We start from the raw sequence: 21471 nt of genomic DNA, 5'->3' as shown, positions 1-21471 counted from the left end.
AGGTTGACATGAAGTAATTGTATCACATGCATCAAAGCCCAGACATATAGGTGCATTTAAACTACCTCATTCCTTCCCAATCAAGCAGCATCCGTCTATACTAAGCCCTTTTTTAACTACCCAATTGCAACCAATTTCATTTGCAATTTGTAGAGCTTCATGCCATCGATTGTCCAACTACCTGTGGGTGGGAATACGGAGCACTCATGGCAGCACTGAAAACAATGGTATTTTCTACCAAGACTGGTTGCATTATTTAAAGTCTTTTTATCGATGATTTCGGCCTTACCAGGCAGCAACTAAGACTCTTTTTTGCTGTCATGGCAATTTCAAGCCTTTGCCAAACAACTCAATATGAAAGACAAAAAAACTTTCTTTGAACTACTGGGAGGCATGTCAATATTATAATGATGTAATATTGAACATTATGTTTACGGAGCACCTCACTGTGTCATATCATGCCACTGATCAATAGTTCTGGAGAAATTAATATGTTTTCTAGATAAATAATTGTTGCTGCCTGGCAAGAAGCTTGGATGGACCGCCTCCGTGGTCTAATGGTAGAGCGTCTGAGTGGAGAGTGGAAGGTCCGGGGTTCGATCCCCGGCCGCGTCATATCAAAAGATGTTAAAATATGGTACTTGTTGTTACCCTGTCTGGCGCTCGGCATTAAGGGGCTAAAACAAGGAATGGTTGGCTCGGAGTCAGTATACTGTGTCTGAGTGGGGTATTCATGTTAAACTGCCGCATGGTATCTCAGTGAACTGGCACTATAAATCGGCATCAGTCCGTATAGTACAAGCAGCCACACACACACACACGTGCATGCACGTCGCTATATAAGTGCAATAATCTTGGACACGATGTTAAACTTCATTTCACCTCACCAGAAGCTTAGATCTTGGCCTTTTACATGGAACAGCAATACCCTGCTTTTTCTCGGCCAAAGATTAGTTTAATTAAGACTGACTTCAACATTTTTTATAAATGTATAAACGTAAAAAAGGTGTGCACATTGTGTACACGAAGTGAGCACACTGTTTTTCACATTTATAACTCCATAAACTTTAAAACATTTTGAAGTCCATTATTACACCGTTAACACATAAACACTGGAGACAACAATACAAAATCATTCAGTGCAATAAAGCAGCACAAGTCCCGCCCATTGTATGATCAGCCTCACAGGAAACAATAGTCCGCTTGAGGACCTGGCCTAAATGTCTTATGGTTTATGCCACATATACTGTTACAATATGATTTTTAAAATAAAAAATTAACCGAAAATGAGAAACTAAAGAAATGAAGAACCTTGTAAAAGTGTCCAGAGCAATTGCTGTGAGTATTCCATTAATGTTGCAAAGTGAAAATAAAAAATATAATAAAAAAATCAACAGCAGAGAATAAAAGCCTTGATTTTCCATCGAAACAGATTTCATTGGGCGGAAAAGGCAGAACCGTGAAAATTATATGAATGGATTACAGAAAATCAGTGATGACGCCAGGTGTTCACGTCTGGCCCTCATGGCAGCACACGCCACTAACACAATTTATATTAAAAAAATATTTTGTGTTGCCTGACCATAATGCTATGTTCAGTTGAACACATACTTACTTCTAACCCATACTTGTTATAAATTATCTTTAATTGAACTGGAATAGTTCAAGATTCTTTTTGATCATACAGTTCCACTAAACTGTGTGGCATTTTTAGAAGTTAATAAGTAACAGTAAACATAAACTTCTTTATTCTGTTATGATCAGACAATTGTTGTTATTGTTAATCCCTTTCATAGATAATCTTATGTTGTCTTTGTTAATCCTTATTAGATGCATATAACCATGTACTGTGCTGTGTGCTTGACATTATAAAGACCTATACAGAAACATTGCCTTGTCATTGAATAAAGAAGTTAAAATTGTCATCCATACAATATCTTGTTTTTACAATTCTTCTGAACAAAACACAAGAAATGATGTCAAGAAACCTTTTACATCTGTATCTCTGAATACTGCAAATAAGCACGAAACATAGAGCGGGCTAAAAAGAAAATCATTCTGTCATTAATCAGTATTTAGTGTCCACTCCATCAACAATCAGATGAATGTCCTCCAGAGTGCTGCTATCAAACAAGGGAGCTGCTATCACAGTGCTTTGTTTCTCATTAATGCCCCTGCAGTATCCTGTCAGACAAGCCTGATACCCTGGGACCTAAGGTGTGACTGTGCACTAACGAGAAAATGGAGTTTATTGACTGAGTGTAGATTTGGGTGGGCTGGAATCCTCAGGAAATAAATGAATTAACTCACCTAATAAAAGGATACATCTGGTCCTTATTACGGCATGTTGTCCTAGAGTCTCAGGGGACGGGGATATTTTACACAGCACTAGATATAATGATTGATGCTTGATAATGTAATATGGCAAGAAATGGAATTTGTTATTTTTCACATTGACATAATTTGTGTGTCATTGGTACCATCATGAAATGAGTGTGTGCCACAATTGAAATGGTTGACAAACATTGTTAGATTTCAAGGGAATACAGGGTATCTGTTGCATGGAAAAGTTGAACTATTGTTCCTGACGTTATTTTCCGAATAACACCTGAAAAACGGAAAACACAAAACGTTTACCTCCCAATTCTTACTGCGTATTTTTTTATTTTGGTTTGTTGTTTAACGCCGCACTCAGCAATATTCCAGCTATATGACGGCGGTTTGTAAATAATGTCTGGACCAGACAATCGTGATTAATATCATGAGCATCGATCCACGCATTTGGGATTGATGACATGCATGAACCAAGTCAGCGAGCCTGACCACCCAATCCTGTTCAAATAAGTCACCTTTTACAACAAGCATAGTCACTTTTTATGGCAAGCATGGGTTGCTGAAGACCTATTCTACCCCAGAATGTTCATGGGTCTCTTACTGTGTATACCACATAAGTCTAAAAGTTAAAATGAAGAACATTTGTTCATTGTGTTAAATTTCATTTGGTTTAACATTGTCTTGCTTGTCAGTTTAGCAAAGGATGTTAGTAAGATGTTAACATGCTAAGTCTTTGTAGAACGGTATGAAACAGAGAAAAAAGACAAGCTATGAACAATTCTGGTGGCACGAGATCAAGCCAACAATTCATCATCTTCACAATGTCGTTTATGACAAAGCAAAAGTTAACATCACCCACTTTAACATATGTTGCCATGGTTACACGTTATTAAAAAAATCAATGCCATTTACTGGAAATTGAGATAAATAATTATCCTGCCTGGCCTGAATACTGACTGGGCACTGAACGACCCTGGTGACACATGTGAAGGTGACCTCTAAGTGCGACGGTAGAAACTGTTGTTGTCATTATATGGTTACCGATGGTTGTTGGTATCCAAGTTCACTTACCATTTAGTACAATCAATACTTTCCACTTGATCAAAGATTTGTGTTGTTTAGTCTCCTCGGTCGGGAAATTGATCCAATGTAATGACGTGACTATATACTGTTCTCCTCATATAAGCAGTAGAGATCTTAAGGAAGAACCCTGGATGCCTGGGTTGTGTCCAGTTACGAAGGAACAAACTTGTGTTTTTGATCATGCTGGTCAGCTTTTGAATGTATGATACTAATGGCAACATGATGTTACACAAAGTACAAATTTCCCATTTGTCTGAGTTGATTGTTAAAGAAATGCATATTTTCCCATTCATCTGCAAAAAGTTTGAATTTTTTTATTAATAAATTTTGAATTCATGACCATGATAAAAAAAGGGAATATAGTCTGGTGATTGTTATTATTCCATTGATCCACAACTGAAGTCTTTCACCCTGTTTACAAGTGAGACATATTGTCTAACTACTGCACTTGCTAATACCTCCATGATGTCCCGTAGTGTCTTCCTTTCTCTCTTTTAAAAAAAAATTATTTTAACAATTTTGTAATTATAATTATGATATAATACTGGTAAAAAAAAAAAGAATATAATTTATTTTCAAGCAATGACAACTGCAAACTTTGAAGCAAGTGTTCTCTTGATGTAGGGACCAATGGAAGATCTGAGGTAGAATAGGTCTTCAGCAACCCATGCTTGTCGTGAAAGGTGACTATGCTTGTCGTAAGAGGCGACTAATGGGATCGGGTGGTCAGGCTTGCTGACTTGGTTGATGCGTGTCATCATATCCCAATTGCGTGGATCGATGCTCATGATGTCAATCACTGGATTGTCTGGTCCAGACTCGATTATTTACAGACTGCCATCCTATAGCTGGAATATTGCTGAGTGCGGCGTTAAACAACAAACAATCAATCAATCTTGATGTAGGAAGGAATTGACCAATTCCTGTTGCTATGTAAGTCTCAGAAACTGTTGTGTAAAGGATTTTGAGTCCCAGGATGAAAACAGGGTGTCAGGGGGACCAGTGCTGACCTCTGTGACCTTTTTTGTCTGCATGTTGTTAAGCGCTGCACTCAGCAATATTCCAGCTATGTAACCTCCTTGAGGTCAACAGGCTAACAACATGTGGCAAACTTCTGGAGCCTTTCATTGTTGGAAACAAGATTATGATCAATGAAAATCAAACATGGCCAGTCTGAACTTCAACCCGACCTACATCTATGCATCATTTGCATTTCTTTACAACTGCATGTGTATGGGAAGCATTGGTTTTTATCATGAAAAGAAATTTGAATGGACTTGGTGCCTGTGAACCCACTACCTTCAGGTGGTGTCAGACCATGTCAAAGTGATGAGAATTGGCCATTTTTAGGGTGCAGTATCGAAGTTCAAAATGTTGCCATTCTTAGCAGGACATGCTTACCCTTTCATTGTGAACACTTTGTCATCACAGATTTTCAGTGATCTATTAATATAATTTGCACTGCTATTTTGTCTTTTACACCTTGTAGAATCTGTTTTGGCAGAAAATCAAGACCAGCTTTACTCTAATGTTGACAATTTATATAGACTTGGTATAGCAACATATTCTCCATGTTCTCTGTTTAGATCGTGAGGTAAGAAACCAATGACATCAAATTTTGACAATCTATCTGTTCACATCATAAATATGATGCAAGGCATAGAGAGCCAGAAACCAGTCCATTCACATGTCGATGCTTCTTTGCAGCATGAGGCACATGTATATGAAACTTTTTAGGAAGCAGATATTGCTGAGAGGAGTTCTGGTTACAGTGTAGTCTGTCTTACAGACCCTGATACAAATATATATCAAATACAGCCCATGAAAGTCTATAATGTTTGGCAAGTCTAGATTACTGCATGAAGAGAGTCACTGGGCTCCCTTTTATTATATTTTTATTAAGATAACTGAACAACTGTTTTTTTCGGTACGATATGTTCACTTCAGAGACTAGATGTTAGTCTAGTTACACTAGTGTACACACAAAACTACAAAGATATGACGGGTTTCAGTTGTAAGTGTCTGCAGGAAATGTATTTAGTACTGAATTAAACATACTTCCAAGTCATACCCCCGTAATAAGAACCAAGGGTACAGAAGCTCACCTGTATTAGATGGCATGGTATGATTTTTGTAATGTGAGTGAGAGAGTTGGGTTTAACCAGTATTAATTACAGTTATATCACGGTGTGTCAGCTTATTGTGGGAGGAAAGCCCAAAGTAATGCAGGTCTCAGATGTTTACCAGTTCAGTGAAACCCACAGGCACCGGTATGGTGCTGACAAACCTAGAAACATAACTGGAGCGAACTGGGATTTTAACCCACAATCATAGGTTTCTGGCATGCCCAAGGAACGCAACTATGCACAGCGAATTGCGGTGCCTTAGACACCTAGGCCACCCGTGCCCCCAATTTGGAAAGCCCAACATTAGAATCCAATAATCTTGTTCTGCAGGACTACGTTCTGTAATATATTTTCTTAGTGATAACATTTCTTTTCTGAACTACCATTGGAAGCTGATCCATACTACAGTCACAGTTCAGACAACTTTGAATAAAACAGTTTCAACCAAGAGAACTATTGAGGACTGGGTGGTATTAAAGTGTATCTTTGAACACACAATGCCATGTAGAAAGTGGTCAAATGTAACAAATGTTCTATTTGGGATAACACTTTCTTAGTAAAGTATAGATTCTCATACTTTTTGGGGGTTGAGTCCCGTCCTGGATTCAAACCCACACTGCCAGAGTGAGGCACCTATTTGCCAGCACTCAAAGTCAGTGGCCTAACCCACTCAGCCACCAAGGCCTCCACAAAAATGAAAGTCCGACAACTGGTTGTCTGGATCACATACTTTGTGTAACTTGCCTGATATTTGACATTGTATCAAAACAGCATGGAAAGTTGTTCATGCTATCACCCACTAGTCTGCCTTTGACATGCTGTATTCGCTGTAAGAAGCGCTTAGAAAACTTATTAATGAGGTGTTTACTAAAACAATACACAAGTTAAATTTGTTTTCAGTGACTGAGCAGTTATGAACATACGTAGTTCAAACAGTGATGAAAGTAAAAACATTTTTCCATAACAGTTACTGGGCAATTATATGCTTGTTCTGTACTGTTTTCTGTGATATACCCAAGGAAGATGGAAGTCTCATGTAAATGTTTGGCCTTATAAGAGCGCCTATAAAGATTGCTCACAGACTGGTCAATAAGTTGTTCAGGGACGCTGACTGGAGCAGGGTTTTTAATGCTGCGATTACGGTAGTTAGAACATTGCTGATAGCATTCCAAGACATATTTAAGCTCATCCCAAACTGCAAAAATAAACAAACAGCACTAATCAAGTACTTCTTGATAACCTGATATGGTTCGTTTATGAACTGACTTGAAAATTGAAATGTGAAAAAACTAACAAATGAGTAAAATATTTTTTTAAAAACCCAAAAGATCATTTACTTTTGTCATCAGTTTAAAATACCATTATCCAGTTGGATATTTTACTAACTTCACACAACAAATCATGACAAATTGTGACCGATGTACGTCCCTATTCCTCCTTCCCCTACTCTTTTTTCCCCTACTAATTATTTGTTTGTTTTATTTTTCGACCTACCAATTATTTTCTGAATTTTGGGACCAAACAAACTTACAGTAACGCCTCCACCCCCATTTCAGTCTGACCTTATTGTAATATGAAAAATTATTCAAATTTGAATTATAAAGCTGCATATTTTCTTCTGATCAATTCCTGACTATTGCTGCAGTTTAAGGATTAAGCTTAATTTTTCATAAACTTATGGTTTGGGTTGACATTTTCATCTGTCAGTCATATCACAACTTTAATCGCTTGAAAAAGGTCAATATGTCACATAATTAACAATTGACAAGTAACACAATAATAAAAGAATATGTTATCTTATACCTACAGGTATTTTGCCAATTTCATTTTTGGCACTGAAAATAGTGCTTGTGTTGAATTTCGTATTGTTTACAATACAACAATCATATAATGAAAATAGCTTTGAGGAACTGGTGTCTGATCCTATACCCTAGACATGGAACCAAGATGTCTGCAAGTAATGGTTTGACTACAGAACAAGAAGGTATTCCTACTCACCTGTTTGAGTAAAGTGTCTGTGCTTGCAACCTTGTTCATGGACGTCTTCTTTGTACAGCCTTTGACAAATCGCTCAATGTTTTCGTTGAATTTCATGAAAATCACATAGGCAAGATATAAGAAAAACAAAATCAGTGCCTCCCACCATTCAATTACTTCGTTCGAAAAAAATCCAATTAACACAACAAGGTCGATACTATAGAAAGTGACATCTCGAAACAAAGGCCACCAAGTCAACACTAACAGTTGTTTACTAAACACTGCACACATCCCAATAACAAAAAGAATATTAAAAACAGCAGATCCCACTATAGTTCCAATACCGACATTACTCTTTGCCAGAAAAACACCGATAATGCTTGTGAAGAATTCTGGAGCACTTCCACCTGCCGCCATAAATGTTGCTCCAGCCACGTCTTCAGAGATGTCATACTTCTCTATAATGACTCCCAAAGCAGGCACAAAGAATTCATCACAGACAATAGCAAGTGCCACAAACATGTACACCATTCCAAACACATGGAGGATAACGGCACCCTGGCGCATCTGTTCCAACGTAAACAGTGAGGGCGGGTATATTCCTTCATCCGTTGTCGAGTTATCCGACAACAGATGTCGATGAATAAAAGGATGGTTGGTATCAGAGTAAGGAATCGGTACGTCATACTTGGGGAAAGACTGAGGATTCCGGACGGACACATAGTTAACTGACAAAAAGCCAATGGCGAAGACGCCGAGGAGAAACACAAGACGATACCCACGGGTCCGCCGCGACATGTACTTCTTCAGTTGAAGAAACGACATGGCTTTTGTTCTATACTTGTAGTTACGGTCCTATGGTTTTCAATCTGATCTGCTTCATCTGAGATGAGTGTCGAGAAAATGTTCTTGAAAACAATGTACCATCGCTTCAACCCTGGCGGTCTCACAATCTCGGGTCATTAATCACTTGTCTTGAAATCTAGAAAAAACAAAATATATTGTTAATTCAACTGATTATTTGAAATGAAATGGTAATATTTTCAAAGTATTCCATGAAAAATAAAACAAATAGTATTTCCCATATTCAATTCATCAAGAAAATATATTCAAATGACATAATACAACATGAATTGAAACAAGATTATCCAAAACCATTTTTAAAAATTCAAAATAAAATCATCAAAATTAGACAAATCTTGCTGAAGACAGACAAAAAGAAATTACTCATTAAAGACCCTGTGAAACACAAGGTATTAGAATACCCTAGGTTACAGTCACAACAAGGTTGAAATACTCCATTCCAAAATCCCTATGACAATCCACCATCTTGAGAAGCTGTTCCATGCTTGTAGTGCATACTCAGCACACCGATACATGACAATATCCAACGCTGGATTGTCAACATTCAAGGACATATCCAGAACCACTGACATAGATCCTCCACGTAATTGCCGAAACGAACATGTCCAACAGTCAGTATAACACAACCAAATTTGGCCACAAAACACACTAACCATAAGTACCATCATCGTATCCATTGCTGTCATCGTGTTGGCAGGTGAAGCAATAACTCACATGAAATTCAATACCTTTGCCATCAATTAGCAGTCAATCATTACAGACATTCTGATTGGCAGAACGAAATGTGATGAAACTGACGTTCATTGGATGATATTAATGTTGCATCTGGTGACATAAACAAGCATAGAGGTGTTAATGAAGAAATATTCTTGTGCAAGTCCCATGGTAACAGGAGTATACACAAGACTTGTATTTAGAAGGATTGAGGCCATGCTTGTCACATGAAGGCTGGCACACCTTGAATGTCAACGGTGGTATATTGATTGAAAACTGTTGTCACCATGGTTGCTCCCTGGCTCTGCTCATAAATAAACAAGTACAGTCTAAGATATAGATATCTCCACCAAGTTCTACTTTGGGTTGTTGCAGAACCATTTAACCAATATTTAAAAACGTATTAATCTGATTTAAAGTTTGAATTCTCATAACCAATCTTGAAAGTTCATAGTTCTCAGGAATTCTTAGATTCAAGATATATTTTTGCTTCAAAATAAACCATAAGGCATTTTATTGATGTTCCTACTTGAAGGTAAGAGAAAAGTGTTTATTGAGATGTGCTTAGTTTCTAAATAAATATGTCATTGAAACTTAATATATTTTCTTATTGTTTTTTTTTTTATCAGAAACTAATAAAAATCAGAATAAACCCATTAAAACATTTTTGGACTGAATAAAATATTCTTTGATGAGTTCAACTGAAAGTCTTTAACCATCCTACAAGGCAATCAAGTTGATTTCATATTTATAATATCTTGTGCATCAAGAAAATAATAATATTTTTTGTCTTTAATTTCGTATCAAGTTCAGAAAAATGTTAATATTTATCTAAAGCACTGAACAATTTGACTGTCAGTTATGTAGTTTTAGATAACTTAAATTCAAATGTTTATCGCATGAAAGGCATGAAGTGAATTTGGATTTTGAGGACCAGAAAAAATATTCTGTTGAAAAGGGTTGTCCAATTTAAACGTTACACTTTCATGAAACTATTTTACTGTTTATCATAGTGTGTACTTGAGTATAAATGGTTTTGTGTGTTTGTTATTTAACGCCACACTCAACCTGGTCTTAGTCCAACTGGTTCCAATCAAAACCCCTGATATGAATGCAAGTTAAAATACAAAAGTTATTTTTAAGCCCAAGATTAATATTAACACACTCATAAAGAAAGATTTAATGTTTTTGCACTGATAACTGAAAATAACCCATTCCCAAAGAGCGTCAGTGTCCAAATGGTTAACAAGGAAATTCCACGAAAATGAAAATATAACATGTTCTGAAGTTGCAAAACGCACAAACTAACCACTTTTTTTAAACACACAAAAAAGATTTCATGGCGAAATTTTGGTTTTGCAGAAACAGTGGATGTGTTTGGTTTAATGTCGTTTTGAACAATATTTCAGTTATATCTACTTCAGTCTGGGTGCTTGGGTAAGCCTAGTGGTTAAAGCCTTCGCTCGTCATGCCAAAGACCCGGGTTCGATTCCTGACATGGGTACAATGTGTGAAACCCATTTCTGGTGTCCCCTGTCGTGATATTGCTGGAATATTGCTAAAAGCGGCGTAAAACCTTACTCACTCACTCAATCACTCACTCACTCACATCAGTCCTTGATCTATGGGGCTTTTGTTACAAAATGTGGTTAACCACATATACAGTTACAAATCTATCTCCAGAGGTTCAGGACAGTTTGTCAAAAACGGAAGCAAATACCATCTGAAGTTTACTGAGAAAACAGTAGGACTGGGACGATACAGCAACTGTGCGATCCGATGCGTATCACGATACTTGCATGTTCACTTATCTGTGGTGTGTAAGCCATCTTTTTCATAGACAGGATGACCAAATACCTGGCACACTGATGATTTACAGTTGGCAGTGTCAGGTATGGTAAATTGGATGAAAATATGTATGTTTTCACTACTCATTTTCACTAGTAGTTAGTGTTTGTTGTTACAATTTTTCAAGAAAACATTTAAGGTAAGATTTGATACTTTTTACTTAGTGAGCGACTGTGATCAATAATTGTATCGGGAAGTAAAAAATCGTGATCCACCGATACATTGGTGTATCGTCCAAATGCTGGAAAATAGTATGTCAAATGTTGGGTAAGAGTTGGGGGCAAGAGTTGGGGCAAGAGTTGGGGCAAGAGATGGGGGCAAGAGCTAGGCATGCTCACTGGCACCAATTGTGCTCCCCTTCTTGCTGATCTGTTTCTTAACGCATATGAATTGGAATTTCTGCTTGGATCGGCAAAGTCAAAACAAGGTAATTTGACCGAGAAGTTTAACTTAAGCTTGAATCAAGTATATCAGTATCTGATATCGTTCAATGACCAACGAATTGCCAGTTCCCTTCCTCTGATGTACCCCCCTGAACTAGAAATAAAAGACACGAGTGATACCACCTGATCAGTTTAATATTTAGATCTATCCATAACGATTCAGAGTGACAAAACACTCTCCACAAGACTGTGTGACAAGAGGGATGACTTCAACTTTCCAATAGTCAACCATCCCTCTATGTCGAGCAATATTCCAACAGCTCCAGCCTTTGGTGTTTACATTTCACAACTTTTGAGGTACAATCAAGCATACTCTGTTTTTCAAAGAGCTTCATACAAAGCCTCAGTAAAACTTTCAAAAACATTTCCCAATTTCACGCATCCGTGACAAAAATGATGTCCGATGCAATTCCCTATTTTAACTTGTACCAATCTGTTCCCATGTTTTTTCAGGTAAACAACTGACTTGCCCTTTGCATGTGTTTGTGATGGTTGACACCAGTGGGACAGGATAAATTCATCTTTCCTGGTATAGGGTATAAGGTTCCTGGTATAATCACTATTTGATAGTGATTCATACGCACATGTTCATGATTCAGTCAGAATAGTACTTTCAACTCTGCTTTTAGCAGAGATTTCCCGTTGCTATGGAAAGGGTTTTGTCACTGTTATTTGTATCTTGGCATGTCAGATGGATGTGGGAGGACAGCACGAGGTGATGCAGGTCGTAGTCAGACATACAGGATGCGTTTCCTTATAGTTGTCATAGCAACTGATTTACGACAACCATTTTCTGAATGGACATTTAATTCCAAAGGCTAATTACCATGGAGCCATGCCATCTATATGCACTGAAACACTTCACTGCCGTTATCTATAAGATGCTAATCCCAATTGTTGATCCCCATTGCATTGTACATCGACTGTCTGCCATCATGAACACGATGTGCAAGTATGTCACTGATGAATTACTGTTGTTCATATTTATGACTTACTAAATGTCAGGTGACCTTGGCTATATAAGCCTTGGTCCAGAGATGAAAATCAAAGAGAGAGGGAGGAAGAGTGATAAGAAAGGCTTAGGGTTAGGCTGGGTGCTCTGGGGCACCAAGACAACAACCACTACCACTGACCTGACCTGACCTGCTGACCTGGCAGCGGTCGGTCACCTTTTCACAATTTGATAATGTTGATAGTGAAGTGTCGAAGTTTTACTAAAGCATCAATGGTTCTTGTTTCTATTTCCTTATCCTAGGGCTTGTTGCCCTAAACACAAGAAAAATATTAATTGTAGTCATTTAAGAATTGACTTTCACCGAGTTTATTGGAGGATGAACTTTCACAGAGTTTGGATCAAACTACAAGGCATTGGATATATATGTAATACCTGTAATATTCACTTGCAAATGGTGTGCCAAAATTAGATGATACTTTGCTACAGTACCAGAATCATAAAACTAAAAATCCAGCACTCATATGAATGTAAGTTTGGCAGTATTTTCACAGATAATGCTGATTACAGACAATTTCAAAGAAGGATATTAAAAAAAACATCTTGTGATTTCCTATTACAAACTTGTCAAGCGACAAAATACCACTCGTGTATCAGCACAGTTACCATTGGTTTACATTGGCAATGGGTGATAGCAACTTTCTCTATAATTTAGGAAACTTTCTCGATAATTTAGCATACCAGTAACGACCCATAGTTGCATCAGTTTAACTTGTTTAAATTTTGATCAGAATCGCCAGTGGATTCTTGGCTCCGAATCATCAACGGCATTACGTCATCATAATGGTTTAACAATAAAAAAATCGTTGTAAACACACTGGTATAAACCCACAGTGCAGGTTCCTGAGCGTCATAATTCTATTCAAAGAAAATAATAATTCCATATTGAAAATATAATTGGACCTGAATAATCACTGCAATTGATGGATACAGTTTGCACAAAGAACAGGCCACATGTGCCTGACAACATCAAATTTATAATCAACCCGACCAAGGTGGGGCTAAAATAACATGTTAATGCGCATTTAAGCCAGTTGTCAAGGCACCAACTTCCTAAGGAGAATAGACGAAGAGAATCTATACCACTTATCTACAATCTAAAACAGTATTGCTGCAATTACTTCAAGGGGGAATAGTCCAACATGATCAGCAGGGATTTGGGTGATTAGGGTGAGTAAATATTTGATGTCCTCCTCTTTGTTTCAACGTTCAGGGAGTGTGCAAATCTAATCAAATAATTCAGTAATAAGTGCTGGTTGAGGAAGACAGGTAATTAGTAAGTGAGACAAATGAAGCATAGAATCTTGTTTGTTCCATGCAATTGGAAATCTTGCCTAAGGCTGAGTCAGTAATTAGTCTCTACACTTCCCCGTGTGAATGTGTGTGGGTGTGACATATACCTGGCACTCCATTCTGTTTATTTCAGATTGATTAGATCATTTTTGGACAAAGTTGAAGTTTTTTTTCTTAGTGTCCTCCATTATCCAGTGTATCATATCGCCATCAATTAACCCATTCACTGCCATTCAAATTGTTCAGGAAGTGATGTTATCAGATTCATCTCTCTGAGGGGGCACAGGTGGTCACATCAGTCGTCTAAGGTGCCGCAGTTCATTGTGCAGAGTGGTGTGATCGCATCCCTTGGGAACACTAGGAACCCTAAGATTGTGGATTTGAATCTCGGTTCATCATGATTGTGTTTTTAGGTTTGTCAGCACCATACCCATGCTCGTAAATTTCACAATCGTGGTAAATGTCTGAGACCTGCATCACTTCAGGCTTTCCACCAACATGAAACTGAAGTGATATATCTGAAATACTGTTCAAAGCAGTCATTCACTCGCTCACTCACTCTTTTAAGCAACTTCCCACAGTACCTCTCACAAATGGGTTTGAAATCAACAATCAGACAAAATAACACTTTTGAAAGTAAGGATGGCCTCATACATTTTTAATGTGAAAGAGAAGACTTAACTTTACACTGGAAAATATAACTTACTAATATTCAGACAGGGAGATGAAGATTCTCATGTTGTCCAGCATTCAAAACAGTATTTACCATAATGTGAGAGTGAGTGAGTGAGTTGGGTTTAACGCCGCTTTTAACAGTATTCCAGTTATATCACGGCGTGTCAGCTTAATGTGGGAGGAAAGCCCGAAAGTGATGCAGGTCTCAGACGTTTACCACTTCGGTGAAAACCATGAGCACGGGTATGGTACTGACAAACCTAGAAACATAATCGTGGGGAACCGGGATTCAAACCCGCAGAGACCATTATTTTTAAGGAACAGAGAGTTACAAGGATATTCCCCTACGTAAAACACATCTCTACTCTTACACTTTGACAAAACATTACAAAGAGCCATAAAACATGCCTTGATCATCTCATGACGGAGCACATGCAACAGCGGCAGAGAACACAAACAACTCTCCATTCCCTAAAAATAATGGCGCCTTCAAACAACAGAATGACATCCCAGATGTGTTTTAATTATGAAACATTGACAGTTAGTCCTGAACACTGCCAACAAAATACAAATGAAAAGAAAACCACTAAAAAAATCAAACTTTTTGCATGGTGAACATAATGTTGTCAAACAAAGGCATATCGCAGAGAGTCTACCCACCGGCAGAGGCAGAAATATCCCAGTGTTGACACTGTTGCACAGGACATTTTCACATAACAGTGATTGAATCACTGCACCAGCACATGTACATAGCTATCAATCATAACCAACCACCATCAATACCCTGATAGAAGCACTGTAGGACCTCACTGACTGGCAGACAGGATATTGGAGTAGAGTGAGGAAGGAAATTAGCAATCATCACCAGAGAAAGAAGGAGATGGCTGTTTATCCACACCCACTGCGAAACACATAGAATTGTTGTCAGTGGGACTACACAGCTGCTGATGACAGGTGATGGTGTGCCATGGTAACAATGTATCACCTGTACTTCAAAATAACAAATCCATGTTAAGTAACTGACATCACATCTCTGGCAAGAGGCCAACAAGTTGGTACTATTAGAACTTTCAAACTTACACAATGGTATCTTTTGGCAAAGAACTGATATGAGTTGTAAATTTGATGTATAATGTGCATGCATGATCATGTTTTTGTATGTATTTCGGGGCGGAGGCCTTTAACTGAATAAAACTGTCTGTCTGTTTGAATTTTGTTATCTGAATTGATATCACTGTAGCTCTGACATGAAGAACTGATATCAGTATATGAACTGATATCTACACAGCCTATGTGCAGAACTGATACTAATGTATGAAATTAGTGGAAACTGACTAGAGGGCCTGGGGTTTTAAAATTTGTTCCTGACAAGAATTGTCATCCCTTCGCTCGGCGTAAATACTCACTCACTCACTCACTCACTCAATTACAGTAGGGAAAAACCCCTTTGTTGTTTTAATTAATCGTACAAGTTTGGGCATGTAGACCTTTGGGAGATAAACACTGTTTGCATTGTAAGGAATCAACCATTTAATATTCTGGGTGGGACATATCTAATAGACTAAATATAAATATTAATGTTAAGGGTGGGGCATATCTAATAGACAAAATATAAATATAAATATTCTGGGTGGGACATATCTAATGGACAAAATATAAACATAAATAATCTGGGTGGGATATATCTAATAGACAAAATATAAACATAAATATTCTGGGTGGGACATATCTAATAGACAAAATATAAATATGAATAATCTGGGTGGGATATATCTAATAGACTAAATATAAATATAAATATTCTGGGTGGGACATATCTAATAGACAAAATATAAATATAAATAATCTGGGTGGGACATATCTAATAGACTAAATATAAATATAAATATTCTAGGTGGGACATATCTAATGGACAAAATATAAATATAAATAATCTGGGTGGGATATGTCTAATAGACTAAATATAAATATAAATATTCTGGGTGGGACATATCTAACAGGCTAAATATAAATATAAATATTCTAGGTGGGACATATCTAATGGACAAAATATAAATATAAATATTCTGGGTGGGACATATCTAATGGACAAAATATAAACATAAATAATCTGGGTGGGACATATCTAATAGACTAAATATAAATATAAATATTCTGGGTGGAATACGTCTAATAGACTAAATATAAATATAAATATTCTGGGTGGGACATATCTAATAGACTAAATATAAATATAAATATTCTGGGTGGGACATATCTAATAGACTAAATATAAATATAAATATTCTGGGTGGGACATATCTAATGGACTAAATATAAATATAAATAATCTGGGTGGGATATGTCTAATAGACTAAATATAAATATAAATAATCTGGGTGGGATATATCTAATAGACAAAATATATATATTCTGGGTGGGATATGTCTAAAAGACTAAATATAAATATAAATATTCTGGGGGGGACATATCTAATAGACTAAATATAAACATAAATAATCTGGGTGGGACATATCTAATAGACTAAATATAAATATAAATATTCTGGGTGGGACATATCTAATATACTAAATATAAATATAAATATTCTGGGTGGGACATATCTAATAGACTAAATATAGATATAAATATTCTGGGTGGGATATGTCTAATAGAATAAATATAAATATAAATATTCTGGGTGGGATATGTCTAATAGACTAAATATAAATATAAATATTCTGGGTGGGACATATCTAATAGACTAAATATAAATATAAATATTCTGGGTGGGACATATCTAATAGACTAAATATAAATATAAATATTCTGGGTGGGACATATCTAATGGACTAAATATAAATATAAATAATCTGGGTGGGATATGTCTAATAGACTAAATATAAATATAAATAAACTGGGTGGGATATATCTAATAGACAAAATATAAATATTCTGGGTGGGATATGTCTAATAGAATAAATATAAATATAAATATTCTGGGTGGGATATGTCTAATAGACTAAATATAAATATAAATATTCTGGGTGGGACATATCTAATAGACTAAATATAAATATAAATATTCTGGGTGGGACATATCTAATAGACTAAATATAAATATAAATATTCTGGGGGGGACATATCTAATAGACTAAATATAAACATAAATAATCTGGGTGGGACATATCTAATAGACTAAATATAAATATAAATATTCTGGGTGGGACATATCTAATATACTAAATATAAATATAAATATTCTGGGTGGGACATATCTAATAGACTAAATATAGATATAAATATTCTGGGTGGGATATGTCTAATAGAATAAATATAAATATAAATATTCTGGGTGGGATATGTCTAATAGACTAAATATAAATATAAATATTCTGAGTGGAATACATCTAATAGACTAAATATAAATATAAATATTCTGGGTGGGACATATCTAATAGACTAAATATAAATATAAATAATCTGGGTTGGACATATCTAATAGACTAAATATAAATATAAATATTCTGGGTGGGACATATTTAATAGACTAAATATAAACATAAATAATTTGGGTGGGACATATCTAATAGACTAAATATAAATATAAATATTCTGGGTGGGATATATCTAATAGACAAAATATGAATATAAATATACTGGGTGGGATATGTCTAATAGACTAAATATAAATATAAATATTCTGGGTGGAATACGTCTAATAGACTAAATATAAATATAAATATTCTGGGTGGGACATATCTAATAGACTAAATATAAATATAAATATTCTGGGTGGGACATATCTAATAGACTAAATATAAATATAAATATTCTGGGTGGGACATATCTAACAGACTAAATATAAATATAAATATTCTGGGTGGGACATATCTAATGGACAAAATATAAATATAAATAATCTGGGTGGGATATGTCTAATAGACTAAATATAAATATAAATATTCTGGGTGGAATATATCAGATAGACAAAATATAAATATAAATATTCTGGGTTGGTTATGCATGTCTAATAGACTAAATATAAATATAAATATTTTGGGTGGAATGCGTCTAATAGACTAAATATAAATATAAATATTCTGGGTGGGACATATCTAATGGACAAAATATAAATATAAATAATCTGGGTGGGACATATCTAATGGACAAAATATAAATATAAATAATCTGGGTGGGATATATCTAATAGACAAAATATAAATATTCTGGGTGGGATATGTCTAAAAGACTAAATATAGATATAAATATTCTGGGTGGGATATGTCTAATAGAATAAATATAAATATTAATGTTAAGGGTGGGATATGTCTAATAGACTAAATATATGTATTAATGTTAAGGATGGGGCATATCTAATGTACAAAATATAAATATCAATATTCTGCATGGGGTATATCTAATAGACTAAATATAAATATCAATATTCTGGATGGGATATATCTAATAGACAAAATATATATGTAAAAATTCTGGGTGGGATATATCTAATAGACAAAATATCTTCTTTTTCAAGATATGTTTCAAGACATAAAATTCCTGTGAAAGGTTGAGCCACATATTTATAGATTTTTTCACCAAACCTCATTGATTCATTTCCACATTACAGACATAGTAAAATATTTAATTACAAAATGATAATCAATCACAACAATGGATCAATTAAAAAAATATCGCCATTATATCTGAACAAGATACTTAAGATGACATTAAAAAAGTCATCTATCATAATGGTATTTTTGCAGCCACAACTTTGATCAGCACTCAATGCTACACTTTAATGCTCAGCCTTGTGTTACAACTGCCAGAAAACAGCACCTATAACGCAGGTACCATGGTTATACAGGATGTCATCCATTTGGGAAGTTTTAACCAAACACTGCCGCCTCAGGTTATAAGGTGTATTGCCTCCCTTGCTAAGCTGTATGGCAGCTTTATCCTGATTGGTACTAATTAAGCTATTCAAAGCAACTTACCTTCACAATAAGGTCATAATTTGTGTGATTTAAATACATAAAGATGAAAAAAGTATGCCAAACTTACAAATATCTAAAAAATTCAAGCAACGCTTGTTTTAGCCTATTTTAATCGTACTCTGAGCCACAGATTATCAAGGTATATTCTGGAAAGGATAAATGTGTATTATTGTATCAAGCTTAAGTCAAAACATTTTTGATACTATTCATTAGTGTTTATACATATTACTGATGTGCAAAGGTCGTTAAGTCCTTGACATAATGAACCATTAACGCTTTGAGTTTTTCTTTTTCCAGCATAATATTTGCATGTAAATGTATCATTACAGAACATCTACACATCCAACCTCATGAAAATCAGATTTGGACTCCGATATCACACCCAATGACAGCTCAATGGGAGGTCGTGTCAGGTGAGCTTCCTATCAGCAACTCTGCATTGAAGCTTCTATAGTCTTGGTATGAGCGAATAATGGACAATCATATCTGATTTCTGTATTTTGAAAACAAATAAAAATGCAAGTTCTGAATGCAAACAATAAAGCTGTATTGTATTGTGGATGGTGTGTACATCCTTGGATGGGACGGGTAACTCAGGTACTCGTGTCGGGTGGGTAATGAGTAGGACCTGGGTACCCACATGACTACCCGGACCCGCGGTTAGTCATGTGATATATTGTTTCATGACAAAAATTCACTATGTAACTACATGGTTACACGACAATTTTAAGTTTCTAATGTTCGCATTTCTTCATGACTATGAACACGTTCCTTCTGACTTATGTATGTTTGAACATAGCTAGAACTTCAGTCAACTTCAGTGTATGCATGACCACATCGTTTTATACGTGTATCTAAATACATTCTGCCAGGGCTACAGTCAAACTATTCCCAATCGTATATTATGTACCTATCTCTTGACACCAACAGCAGGTAACCGGGTAGGGTCAGGTAAAAGGGGTGTGGGGTACCCGGGTAGTAAATTTGGACTCGTCCCAGCCGTAGGATATCTTGTCATTTCTGATCGCCATTGCAACACCACTCAAAAGGCACGGATTATCAAGGGTATATCTGTGGCCGGTTGCCTTTGCTATTACCGATCAAAATGTCTGAATGCTCCTTTACCCCTATGAATTTAGAATGGGCAGCCAATGTTCATTCAGGGTTTGTTGACCTGACCCGACCTTCTATGAGGGTGGTGATAGATCCTCACACAGATAGTTATATTATCAGAATCAAACATTTGAAGGAGACTGCTCACATTCCAGTAAGCTCAGACATCTTTGTGAGGAACAAAAGATATATAATGTCTGTTTAATTTTTAATTATTCGCCCCTCACAAACCAAGAATTTCACAAAAATCTTAAAAACATGACCAGCGTGTTCTAAGAGCCGTTAATTCTAGTTTGACCATTACAGTATGATAGTTCATAATTATTTTACAAACATTTGAACGGCAACATAAATACTGCTTAAACCCTCTCACAGCACAAGACTGCTTCATGTACAGTGTATTACCCATGGCCAAAGAAGGGATATGACAAGATGTCCTCCTGTACTGGAGGTCTGGGCAATGGGTTGAGGTACCTACCCTCTATGGCAGTTTATGTGTAGGATAAAGCACGTCCAAGGGTTTTTATGATATTTAAAACCCGCATCCACGTGATAAAACCGAGGGATGTTAGCCCCTAAGTTTTGTCCCAAAGAGAAGTGTTTTATCTAACCTTTAAACTAAAAAAAAGAAACCCAAAACAACATTTTATGTTCAAACATACTTTCCATGAACCTTAGGAAAGAGGCGTAAAATATCTGTTTCTGGTGTATCGTAGTTGAAAAATACATTCTTAATAGCATTGTGATTTAACAGCGCCTAGTGGTACACTCATTGGGCTACAGATATGAAGATTACATGTTTGATCCTTGGGAATATAAAGAAAACATTTTTCATTTGATTTTACATTTCATTACATTGTGTTCAAATACAAAATATATTTCTCACAAGAAACATTCATATGTTACAATGTAAATGGAAGCTGTATTAATAAAATCCCTGGGGATAATATAACAAATTACATAGCACATATGCCAAGGATATCCTATTATAACATCTCTGTTTGTGAGATTTA

General features: G+C 35.9%; 1 protein-coding gene across 4 annotated transcripts in view; it reads right to left on the bottom strand.

Annotated features, from left to right (window-relative positions):
* Positions 1-21471, bottom strand: part of LOC139457661 (sodium/potassium/calcium exchanger 2-like) — an 80397-nt gene that overhangs the window by 23448 nt on the left and 35478 nt on the right. For 3 of the 4 annotated variants that reach the window (XM_071239049.1, XM_071239113.1, XM_071239244.1), the window contains one exon: positions 7542-8502. In XM_071239049.1, the coding sequence (XP_071095150.1) occupies positions 7542-8345 (804 nt within the window). In that variant the 5' untranslated portion in view covers positions 8346-8502. Of the gene's footprint in view, positions 1-7541; positions 8503-9037; positions 9083-21471 lie in introns of those variants that run through there. The other variant, XM_071239178.1, reaches the window with a different exon arrangement.

This window comes from Haliotis cracherodii, unplaced genomic scaffold (genome assembly GCF_022045235.1).
Source record: "Haliotis cracherodii isolate W230 unplaced genomic scaffold, xgHalCrac1.p SCAF_1, whole genome shotgun sequence".
In the NCBI taxonomy this organism is placed as follows: Eukaryota; Metazoa; Mollusca; class Gastropoda; order Lepetellida; family Haliotidae; genus Haliotis; species Haliotis cracherodii.
The sequence above is the reverse complement of the archived record's forward strand: the minus strand, read 5'-3'. Positions and strand labels throughout refer to the sequence as shown.